The following is an 11,810-nucleotide window of genomic DNA, read 5'->3' as shown; positions in this document are numbered from 1 at the left end:
CCTATTTTAATGTATGTGAAGCACTTATTACAAGCCTAGCCTGAGTTTGATGTTAATCCCTTCGGAAAATTCATTTGAAGTGCTCTATGAGATTTTTGTAATATTAAGGTAGGTTGGGTGCACTTCTAACACTTCATGGAGAAAAGAGCACCCAAGTGGGGATACACTATCACTAATAGTACACTTCAACCTAAGTAGGGTCCCCAATAGCATACTAGGTAGAACCTAATATAAAGTATGCACCCTAGGAGCTAGGAACTTTAATCCAAATTATGCACTTAGAGAAGCGCACCCTAGGAGTTAGGAGCGTCAATCAAAATTGTGTACTTAAAGAAGCGTACTCAAGATTACGCATCTTTAAGTGGTAGTTTGGATTGCACACTAAGGGGCCTAATCTACATTGTGCACTTCATATTGCACACTAAAGGCACTCAGCTCAGATTACACAATTCCCTTATGTGCTTCAACAACTATGTGCTTTCTAAGTGCACTAAGAAAGAGGGGCTCCTCACCTCCTTACCCTACATAGTGCTCATAGAACCAACTCCATAAGTGCACTATTAAGCAATACGTCAAATGCACAACAACAACCCTCGATGCAACAATTTTGATAAATAAAACAATGTACCATCCTAGTCATAAAGTGGGCTCTCTCTTCTAATTATGAAGCACACCCTAAATAACTTTTGTCTCAGAGTATTGCCTTGATCACCTTGCACATATGCCATATCTTCCAATCTTTGCACACTCATCAGGGTTACACAGCAAATAACACCCTTGTAGATTGGATTGATCTATTTACACCACCATTTTGTCATGCTAAAATGATAAGCCAGCTACTCCACACTAACATTTTTTTTATTGATGGTTGTGTCGCTAGATCAATAACATGGATAGGAGGTGAAGTTAACTAGAGATAACTTCAAACTAGTAAGAAATGAGGGAGATTTTCAACCTATAAATACGAGAATTGTAAATAAATGAGAGAGAGAGAGAGAGGGAGAGAGAGAGAGAGAGAGAAGGGATAGTTTTTCCTTTATGTAATATTTTCTTTGTAGTTTTTAATGAATATTTCCTTCTTTTCAATTTTCTATTTTTGTGTTGTGTGTTTTTCTTTGTGTGTCTTTCTTTCTTATAGGGTATCTATATCTTAGTTTAGTTCATCATTAGTCTAATTATTGCTGCTTGAAAAGGACCTTCCTTGGGCTAGTGGTTATGAGGACCAAAAGGAGTTTCCACCGACCTAGGCCAGAGGCTATGAGGATCGAAAGGAATAATCCGTTGTGGACACATGACCACAAACATACAAGCTATAAAAAATGAGTGATTATCATCAATTATATTGAAAATTCTGAACCAAGAAAGTTATTCTATAAAAAGAAAATGACAAAGACTATATTAATAAGAAAATAAGAAAAAAAAAAAAAAAACAAATGCTTACCATGAAAGAAGTTGTATTTGGAGATGCACCACTTCAAAAATGGTAAAGGCTCAATGAAAAAATTTATGTAAGGAAGAGGGGTGAGGTATTTATATGCTCAATATCCTAATTGTACTCCTATTCGACTCCCTCAATTCCTATTTTGGATATGATTTCCAACTCATGTTGCCATGTTATACAAAATTTGTAACTTGGACCAATAAACAATTTGGAAATATACTTAAAAATATATACATATGAAGTACCCAAAAAAAAAAAAAAAAAAAAACCCAATCAAATTGATTGCTTTCAAATATTTGAGACACTAAAATTTTAAAAATATCTAACTAAATTTTTTGGTTTAAATTTTTTATCAATAAAATTTTATACTTCAAATTCTTTTGACATTAGGATTTCTAATTGCCAATTAAAATTCGAAATCAGTCTCAAAATAAAATAAAATAAAGTTTCTAAAATTTATTCATTGGCTTAAAATTTTGGCCTGTTAAACTTCTTATTTCAAATTATTTTGGTATTGGTATTTCTAATTGCCAATAAAAAAAAATCAAACCAAACAATAAAATAAAGTAAAGCAAAGATTCAAAAAATAGTTCACCCCTTAACACTCTTATATTGTGTATGTGAACAAATTTGAATCAAAACTCAAAATTTAAAATAAAATAAAAAACAAACAAACAAACAAAGGTGCAAAATCTTGTTCATCGGCTTAAAATTTTTAGCGGATAAAGTTCCTTATTTCAAATCCTTTTAGTATTAGGATTTCTAATTGTCAATAAAAAAAAAAAAATCAAAACAAAACAAATAAACCTCAACACTTTCAAATTCTCTACTCAAACAAATTTTGTAAGGAGACATTTTTAGAGAAACAAATTTTGTCCATTATGACGTGTTAATTGACTAATAATGTATTGACATGTGAGATAAAATAATAATCTCTAGAAAACTTAATTGTGATAATTATCCTAGACAATTAAATATAATAATTAAATTAAATTAAATTATTATTATTATCTTAATAAATAAAATAAAATCAAGACACTGATACCAAGAGATAAAATCAAAACAAGTTTTTCCAATCCATAAATGATTCTCATTTCAAAGCACCACAAGAAAGGCTCTTGAAAAAATTCTTTGAAGACTCCAGATTTTTTGAAGATTTCAAAAAAAATGGAAAATTTCTTAAAATTTTGAATTTGTTTGAAGATTTACTGAAAAATAAAACTTAAAAATTTCTTTTCATTAGAAGACTTCTTATTTGTTGATGAGACCCCCTTTCATAAAAGAATTAAGTATTAAATTGCTTTAAAAAGTGCTTATTCTTTGTAAGAAGAATCAGTGCTGAAGGTCATTCCCTTAAATTATCAAATTTACAATTCTTTTCTTTATTTTGAGAAATTTTGTTTATATACACATGAAAGTGAGTGACGGCGACAAGGAGAGTTGGAAGTCTTGGTGAAATGGGCCACCAATGACAACTGCTACAACCCCCCTCACACTCATTGTCATACCCGTCATTTTCTGAGACAAAAGAAAGATCTCAAATCCATATTTCCTTTCGCTTTATTTCTGACCACACAACTTATACAAAAAAAGGGATTGAAGAGACAAACCCAACTCAATTTAGCGGTGACTGCCCCTCTTCTTCATTCAACTATTCCAGACCCAGCATTTTCCCATGGCATCCATTTGCTGAGAAGGGCATAGATAGATGTTGACATTTAAATGGCTTTTGCTCAAGCAGGAGCATCTGCACCTGCATTCCATGCCATGCTTAGTTCAAACCAAACAAAGTATTATACAGACAATCTATTTTCTCCATCACAAGCCTCTCCACTTAAGGCCTTGTGCAAACCAAAGGCAATCACAGGATTAGACTAACAAAAACTCCTTTTAGCCTCCAACCTCCATATCCTACCACTCAAACACATTTGAATCCAATGGTGCATCCCATGTAAAATGCATCTCTATAAATTATTTACCAAATAAATATTCAAGACACCACTAATGGTGTCTCAACAACACAGGTTTCCACAATGTAAAATCAAACAAAAAACTCAACTTCCATCAGATGTTTCCAGAAAATAAAGACACCAAATGACCTACAGCTGCAACCAAAAGATGGGCTCAGACTTTCTCATTTTCTAGCAGCTTCCCAAGAAAAACAAAAAAGCTAAAAAAAAAAAATATTGAGGCAGAAGATGATTAAAACATCTATTAAGCTGTTTCTGCAAAACCAAGAACAAAAATGACCTATATCCAGAACCATATCGTCATTTCACAACGATCAACAGCCCTAAAAAAATTTAACTAACAAAGGCCCTCACAACAGGGCTAAGAATACAACCTAACCACAAATGACAAACGACAACCCCCTCCACCCCCACCCCCTCTGAGGGAACTACAGATGGCATTAGTATACTAGACAACAAACTAATTAAATTATCCAACATCCAACTATAACCACCCAAAATAGAGAGCAAAAATTGGACAAAAGGTTAGAGAAAATTGTAAAGAAACTTTCGAACGCCTCATCCACAAAAAGGATCAGCAGGTGCTGAAACCTAATTTCCTTTAAGAACTCACCAACCTCCTTTTCAACCAACTTCTTCAGGCAGAGGCAGATACCCTAGGTGCTGTAGTTTTGGCTGCAGCATTAACAGTCAAGCCACTAGCACGGTTCACACGGCCACCATTGCTCCCCACATGATCGGTCCTCTGATATCCATCACCTCCACGATTTGGAAATCCTCCCCGACTGCCCCTGTTTCCAAAATCGCTCCTGTTATTGAAATCACCTCGGTTATATCCTCTGTTAACTCCATAGTTTCCGCGTCCTCTACCTCCCTCATTCCTGAATACAACTCCCCTTCCGTTTGAAAAGCGTGTTCTGTTGTTCACTGCAAGACAAAAAAAATAGCTACTTCTTTATTTAAAAGCAATCAAGAAAGATTGGGTGAAGCCTAAATTTGGATCATGATGCGAAAAATGGGGGGAAAAAGAGCTATTTTTAAAAAATTTAAAAGCACAGTTGATAAATTGGATTATGCTGAATGTAAAATTTCCTTCCAATATGGAGCTGCAACCAAATTTTCACTGAATAAAACCAATTCCCATCCACCATTTGAAAATGTATGATCTGCATCAAGAAGACCAATTCTAGAGAGAATGTTTGAAATAGTTCCCTTTCCACAATTTGTTGCTTTGATAAAATAGGTTTCAAAGGCATCATTTTGACAAATACCCATGCTCCGGTGTTCCCCCACCCCTAACCCCCCGCTGCACCAAGCACAAGAAAAGATATCGTGTCTTTCCTTTATCTTGACAAGGACAGACCTCAATCCAGCAAAAGATGTTATCCATTCGCTATGCAACTCATAGACATTTCATTTTTAGAGACATTCCTTCTTTTAAATGAATAACTCAACATAAAATCCAACTTGCCTCTAGAACTGTTTGTAGACCTCTTTTCCTCAACAAAAGCTTGACGCCCACCAATTGTAATGGGTGAAGCCTGAAACATTGAAGAAACAGAGTTCTTACAAAAATCAGGAAAATATCAAATAATTAGACAGAGTAAGCCAATGACAACATGAAGCAAAAGAGAAACAGCTAATGAAACAATATCACACTAAAAACCTTGATGTAAAATAATTCAACCAAATCAGACTCAATAATGTGATTCAAAATGGTTTACAAAGAAAATAAATACTGCTTTATCATCAGAAATGTCAATAAGGAGGGTAACAAAATAAATAAATAAGCAACTATTGATCTCAAGGCATAAATGTATTTCCAATTCACAGTTCATTTAGTTAACAGAAAATTGGCAAGAGGGCAATTGAGCCTGAACCACTGGACTCCTTTTATGGGGAGAATTAGCATCCAATATGTTACAGACACTGAGACAACATTAGGCCTAATTAACAATTATTGAGGCCTTAACATTTCTAAGAATCCATACAAAATGAAACAAATATATATATATATTGAATGCATTTGGGGAAATTTATTTCTTTCTTTTTTCCTCTTCAAAGAATAAGCGAGTCATTGCAATTTATCTTCCTCTATTCCTATGTCTCACTACGGCCTTGGCTTGCAGCTCATTTTGGCATCTATTCATGTCACTCAACCTAATGCAACCAATAAATGGGTATAATCCATCTCTTTCCGGAAACATGCATATTTAATGCTACAAAGTCATAAAAATAAAAAAAAACACTGCTTTATAGCCAACAAATGAACAAAAAATTCCCATCTCTCATAGTCAAAATTTTTATTCTTGAACAAGAAATTGAGGAAAACAAAAGCATGATTCATGGATGTAATCATGCACACATACACTATCAGTTAACATTCTAGTTGATATTTATGCTGGCAGTAGGTGATTTTTTATAAAGGTATATAAAAACTTGTAGCTGCCTTTTTTACTATGCTTGGAAGAAGCGGAATAGAACTTTTTTAGCATGGTGTGCTTATTCCTGTGAATTTCATTTTTATATGTACAAATTCTGAATTTCAAGTAAGTAACTACTCTGCTTTTCTTTGGGATAGGATGGAATGCTATAGGGTTGGGCTTCTTCCTTTGCCTTTCCACAGATTCCCCAGCCTTTTTCCTTTCTTCTTTATTCTTTCTTTTTTCTTGCACAAAGCAATAAATTTTCCTTCACAAAAAAGGTTTCCCTTGCAATGTAAGTAAACATAAACCCCAAAACATGTGTCTGTATTTGCACACATCTGCATCAAGAGGGACTAACAATTGCAATCAAATTGATCAATGAAGAGAAAATCAATGGTATAGAGCATTTCCAACTGATATCTAGCAAGACCAAAATGAAAGAATAAACAATGGAAAATGCCACATATTCCATGAAAACACATAAGAAAATATAACCAGCAAGAACCAATTAACATTGGAATAATAGCATAAACCACATGAAGAAATATTCAGCATTCAAACCATTCAAGTGTCACTGGGTGACCAAATTGGAGCAATTTAAACAAATGAACTTGATAAATAGCCATTAAACAGACATGAAGTCGGACAAGAAAACAGTTTCTGCAGCAAAAAACTTAAGCATACCTCCATTGCACTTTGAACGGCACTTGCCACCTCGAACTCCACAAAGCCAAAGCAAAATCCTTGCTGCCAAATTATGAGGATTAGAATAATTAATGCTAGAAAATTCCAAAGAAAAAGACATGAACATAAAGTTAGTCATACCTTGTTGCTTCTAACTTGAACACCACCACTCTTAATAGGTCCAAACTTCTTGAATTCGTCCTCAAGTAAAGCAGGTGTGGCATTTGAAGGCAAACCCCTTATGTAGATAGAATGACCATCCGCTGTGCAAAATAAACAAATAAATAAAACTACCAAATGAAATCATCATCATAAGTTACTAAACAAAATCATGGTTTAGGAACTAGAAGTGAACTAGAATGAGAGGACATTTACCTTCTCCATCTTGGTTATTCCCATTTTCAATAGCATTTGCCTCAGCTCCTGGTGTTGGCAATGGTGCAACTGTCACTTGCTGCTCTTGAATCTTTGGTACAGGCCTCGGAGGGGTAGGGGTAGGACTTGAGAAAGGCACAGAGCTTTCCTTCATTACCTTCACCTGAAACAACAATATCAAGATGTTTCACTACTTAAAACTTCAACAGACATATGGCCAACAACAAATTGACTTAGTAATGGGGATTATCAGTGCCCAAAATTTCTGAATCTACCAATTCATGCCAACACCACTCTACAAGAATTCAGAGTTTCTGAACAGTTTGAAGGCTTAGCAATATGAATAATAACTACTTACAATGGAAGCATATGACTTCTTTGGCACTTCTAAGATTTTGGAATCAGATATGGTCACCATCTGATCATCCTGGATTTCATCAACAACCTCAGCCACTGGTGCTTCCTCTTCCTCAACTGAAGCCTCCCCATTCTCACTAGGGTTATAGACTTCCTCATTAACCTCCTCTGGCACTTCTGGTGTTGGTTCCAAAATATGATTCTCTTGCACCGGAGAAGGATCTGCAGATACCCAAAAAAATCCAATCTTCAAATAATACAAACCACCAAAATCCACTGATTCAAGCTACAGAGTGAGTTTCCCATCACCTTGTTCAGGAGTAAGAGGAGCTTCCACCTCACTCACCAGACCTGGATTTCCATCCTGGTATTTGACATCTTCAATGTATCTGAATAAGTCATTCAAGACAAAGTAGCCTTTGTCTTGAGGTGCAAGAAAGAAGGACTGAGTAAAATCTCGGCTCCTATTGTCTTTCCCTGTCAAATACCCAGTTACAAGGACAAGGACTCCCCCTCCAAAAGATTCTTGGGCATCCACAGACTTAATCTCGGCAATCAAGTCCCCGTAGTTAAGTGAGAGTATCTTCTCATTGATTGCCTGCACAATGAGAAAAAATCAAACCATTACAGAAGCAGTACATATCTAATTCTCTCAAATGCTAACTATAACGTCTAATATTTTAAATTCATATACCAATATAAGGAATCTTGGAGGCATGCCAGCACCCTGGATAGTCCTAAAGACGAATACTCCTAATTTTCAAATCTTATACCCTCAAATCCTACGTTTGGTTGGAAAAAAAAAAATGGGAAAAGGAAAATAAAATAAATTCTCATTACTTGGGTTTTGAGAAAGCCAAAACCCCTAATCAACTGGAGCAAGATATAATCATTTAGCTAATTTGAGTTGTTTATTCCTCCATATCGCCCTAAACAAAACTAAGAAAAGTTTGCATAAATCAGAAAAAGATACAAAAACACCAAGAAAAGATAAAAATAAATCACAAAGATATCTTACTTCCATTGTTGTGGTAACACCCATGATCCCATTTTCCTCGAGACGACCAAGCTTACTAATATCCTGATAAAACCGGAAAACAAGCTCTGGGGACTGATGCAGGATATGGTAGTATTGGTGCACAAAAGCGTTCCCAACCTGAAAATTTGCCAGAATTTCATTCACACCAGTTAACAACAACCTCAACCAAAAGGAAAATACAATTTCAGGCTCGGTCAATAGTATTAGTATACATACAACTTGGGCCGCATGGGTTGATCCAGCTGGGGCTTGCTGCGCCATTTCTGATCGATGGATCTCCTTAAAACCTGATATCACACCCAACAAAACAATATAGAGACTACAACAACCCCTTGTAATTCATTCCTCTTTTCACAGATGATAATCAACTATGGTTTGTACTTTGTAGAAGCAAAGAGGGGGGAGGAGAGGAGTGGGTACCTGAGGCCTTGGCTGGGTTGTTGTGGTGGAGGAGTGAGGTGACAGAAACCTTGCTTCTCACTCCTCCCTTTTCCGAGCGCTAGGGTTTGGACTGGGCGCTGCTGTCGTGGATCTGCGAGTGGGAACATGAGGGTTTTTTTTGGATATTTATATAAGACACAGACCTTCCCCACAACCATTCCAATCGGTTATTTTATTATTTTATTCTTGGTCCAACCCGCTGGGCTTTGATCGGCCCAACACCAAAATTTTGTAGCCCAAGAAGATGTTACTTGTATCATTAGAAAACGATTATTAAAATAAAATAATGTATTTATTGTGATCATGTATATTTTATTATTAAATCAATATTAATCATCACCATTCATGTTAGAAGATAATAATAAGAATGGTCATATATCATTAATGTTTTATATCATGTTTAATCTATCCTCTCTTATCCTATCAATAATTTTTCTAATTATTTCACCTATTAAAATATAGAATTAATTGGTTAAAATGGATTCAATAATCCTTAAATTTGCAAATCTAATCTCTCTCATGTGTTTTAATTGAAAAGTAATTCATTTTTTTGCATAAATGCCCTTCATCATTTTGATTATATATATCTCAAATAAATCATTTATTTCTTATTTTATTGAAACAATAGAATTTACACAAAATGTACAATGAGTTAGAGAAGGAATTAGGAGAAAGTTGGGACCTCGTTTAGTAACTGTTTTTGAAAATAATTCTTAAAAACAGTTTTTTAGAACAATTTTTTAAAATTGTTGTATGATATTTTGTATAACAAAAGCACATTTGAAAATCTAAAATATTTTTAATATGTTTATAATATTTTTAAATATGTTTTAAAAATAATTTTTATATTTAGTATTTTATTTTTAATCATTCTACATATTTGTATAATTATTTTTTTAAAATAACCCTTAAAAAATAAGTGAAAATGGCATAAAACAATTGAAAGATGTTCTTTGAATTTTTATTTTTTTTATGCTCTTAAAAATATAAAATAGTTTTTGTTATCAAATATATTTTCTTGGGTTTTTTTTTAGAATATAAAATTATTCTAAAAAACTATTGTCCAATAGGCTTTTGGCTTTTTCTATTATATTTTTTCAACTTCTTTCTTTCTTTCTTTCACTATTTCCTTTTTATATACAAAGCTAGTTATGTAAAAATAAAATAAGGTATAGTAGACTAGGATAGTACGTTTCATAGGTTTTTTTTATACGGGAAAGGTAAGTGGTAATGGTAAACTAATACATTTATGTAAATAGTTAATGTATTCATATACAAAATATGCGCATAGTCTAAATATTTATATGCATAGTGATTTTTGTTTTTGTTTTTTTTTTCCTTCTTTTCATCTTGTCTTTTCTTCTTTCCATCTTTATTTTTTCCTTCATGCTATCATGTATTTTTTATGATATGACTGTCTTTTGATAAGATTAATTTAATGTATATTTTCCCTTTTGCTTTAGATTTTGCAGTTGAGTTTATTGTCATCACTTTAGGGTCATCATTGTTGACGTTTTCTATGTTGCCGATTTTTATTTTTATTTTTTATTTGTTTATCATGTTTCCATTGCATTCTAAAGGTTCTAATAGCTTTCATCATTGGGATTGTTCTAAAAGCATGCATCATCTCTAAGATAAGTGTTATGGAAAAAAAAAACACTTTCTTCTTCGTTGTCTCTATTCCTCTTCTTAAATTTTGCTTTCTCAATGAAACATGAAAATATAGAGAATTATGAATTTAAATAGAATTAAAAGTTAAAAAAGAGTTGACCTGATTTGGTGAGGCATGTGGTAGCACATTGTCCTAAAGCTACTATCGCCTCCCTACGTGTGGTGTTAACGAATAATAGTTACTCCAAGATACAACTCTAATCGTTAGTTCATAGCAGTGTCTCCTCTATAGGCACGTCAATAGGAAGACTATGGAGAACCTATCCACAATATTGTTGCTTAGAAAAATAAAAAAATAAAAACTCAAGAAAGAAGAAACAATTTCTTTGTGATATACTTTTCTATAAAAATAAAAGGCCATTTTTAAAGAATAAAAGATGATTATTATCTGAATCTTATTTATTTCAGAATGATCAACTCTATAAAATCTTGTAAATATCAATGAACTCACACAACCATTGGAAAAGTAAAAGTCATTTATTGCCTTTTACTTTCACAATAATAAAGGTATAAAACCAAGATTGTAACATATTTCCTATTTGTAAAAGGAAGTTTTAAACTTTATATTTTTAAAATAAAATCTTACATTCCCCCACAAGGTTTAAAACTTCAAAATAATAATAATAATAATAATAATAATAAATAGAGAAAGTAATGGGCAACTTTATACTATGTAATGGGTATAGGTGTCTTCCGAACTTGAATCTATACTTAGTGTTGACAATTTTCATTTGAGGATCCTTAGTGAACCATGTCTTGAACTAGGTCCTTGAGCCAAACTTTAACATGTCGCACACATAGTATTGATGTGGGACTTGATTCTCATGAGAGTTACCAGGGAATAGCCTTACTCCCATAGTTGCGACCTCACAACAAATCTCATTTAGTTGAGTCCTCCAAGGGTACATATGACCTGGACCTCATAGAATTTCTTGCCATGGGCTCATTCAAGGAAACACTCTTCCTAACATCACATCAAAAGAGATTCTCTCCTAAAGATTAGTGGTATTAAGTCACACAATGTGGATTGTTTCTACCCATTGAACCTTATTCATGGGATCTTTAATCATAAAGGTCGGGTTACTTCTTGAGGTGACTCCTTTAAGGGCTTAAGCCTCATCTCCCTCAGTGATTTCGAGACAGCATTCCTAGAAAAACCCTTGGTCAATTGATCAGCAACATTCTTTTCAAATCTTAAAAGTTCAAGGATATCATATTTTTACTAAAAAGGTTTATGTTAGGAATTTGAGGCTAATCCAAACTATGGTAATCACCCTAGAGGGGGGTAAATAGGGTGATGGTCTCTTTTTCACAAATTTAAACTATGTAAAAATAAGAGACAATTATATGCAAATATATAATAAACAAAATAAACACAATTGCATATAATTTAAAAGAGTTAGAGA

At 33.5% G+C, this 11,810-nt stretch overlaps 1 protein-coding gene across 2 annotated transcripts; it reads right to left on the bottom strand.

Moving 5' to 3' along the window:
• Positions 1–3,384: 3,384 nt before the first annotated feature.
• LOC117918652 (nuclear transport factor 2-like) lies at positions 3,385–8,844 on the bottom strand. Of its 2 annotated transcripts, none has more exons than XM_034835451.1 (10): positions 8,713–8,844; positions 8,509–8,579; positions 8,272–8,409; positions 7,563–7,851; positions 7,255–7,475; positions 6,897–7,059; positions 6,663–6,811; positions 6,522–6,584; positions 4,883–4,952; positions 3,385–4,338 (listed from the first exon to the last, which is right to left on the bottom strand). In XM_034835451.1, the coding sequence occupies exons 2-10, from the start codon at positions 8,551–8,553 to the stop codon at positions 4,049–4,051; spliced, it is 1,428 nt and encodes a 475-aa protein (XP_034691342.1). In that variant the 5' UTR covers positions 8,554–8,579; positions 8,713–8,844; the 3' UTR covers positions 3,385–4,048. The 2 variants fall into 2 exon arrangements, with proteins under 2 accessions (XP_034691342.1, XP_034691343.1); XM_034835452.1 differs by having other exon boundaries at positions 6,663–6,784; positions 8,713–8,843.
• Between the last annotated feature and the right edge of the window lie 2,966 nt (positions 8,845–11,810).

Source organism: Vitis riparia, chromosome 7 (assembly GCF_004353265.1).
Source record: "Vitis riparia cultivar Riparia Gloire de Montpellier isolate 1030 chromosome 7, EGFV_Vit.rip_1.0, whole genome shotgun sequence".
Classification (NCBI taxonomy): Eukaryota; Viridiplantae; Streptophyta; class Magnoliopsida; order Vitales; family Vitaceae; genus Vitis; species Vitis riparia.
Note: the sequence above shows the minus strand (reverse complement) of the source record. Positions and strands in the feature narration are given on the sequence as shown.

Bases quoted from the DNA above. Each gene is read 5' to 3' on its own strand.
- LOC117918652 (XM_034835451.1), bottom strand. From the start codon at position 8,553: ATGGCGCAGCAAGCCCCAGCTGGATCAACCCATGCGGCCCAAGTT. The intron at 7,852-8,271 runs GTAAGATATCTT...CTCATTGTGCAG, and splicing joins GTGTTACCACAACAATGGAA to GCAATCAATGAGAAGATACT. The intron at 6,812-6,896 runs GTAAATGTCCTC...TTCATTTGGTAG, and splicing joins GAATAACCAAGATGGAGAAG to TTTTATTTATTTGTTTATTT.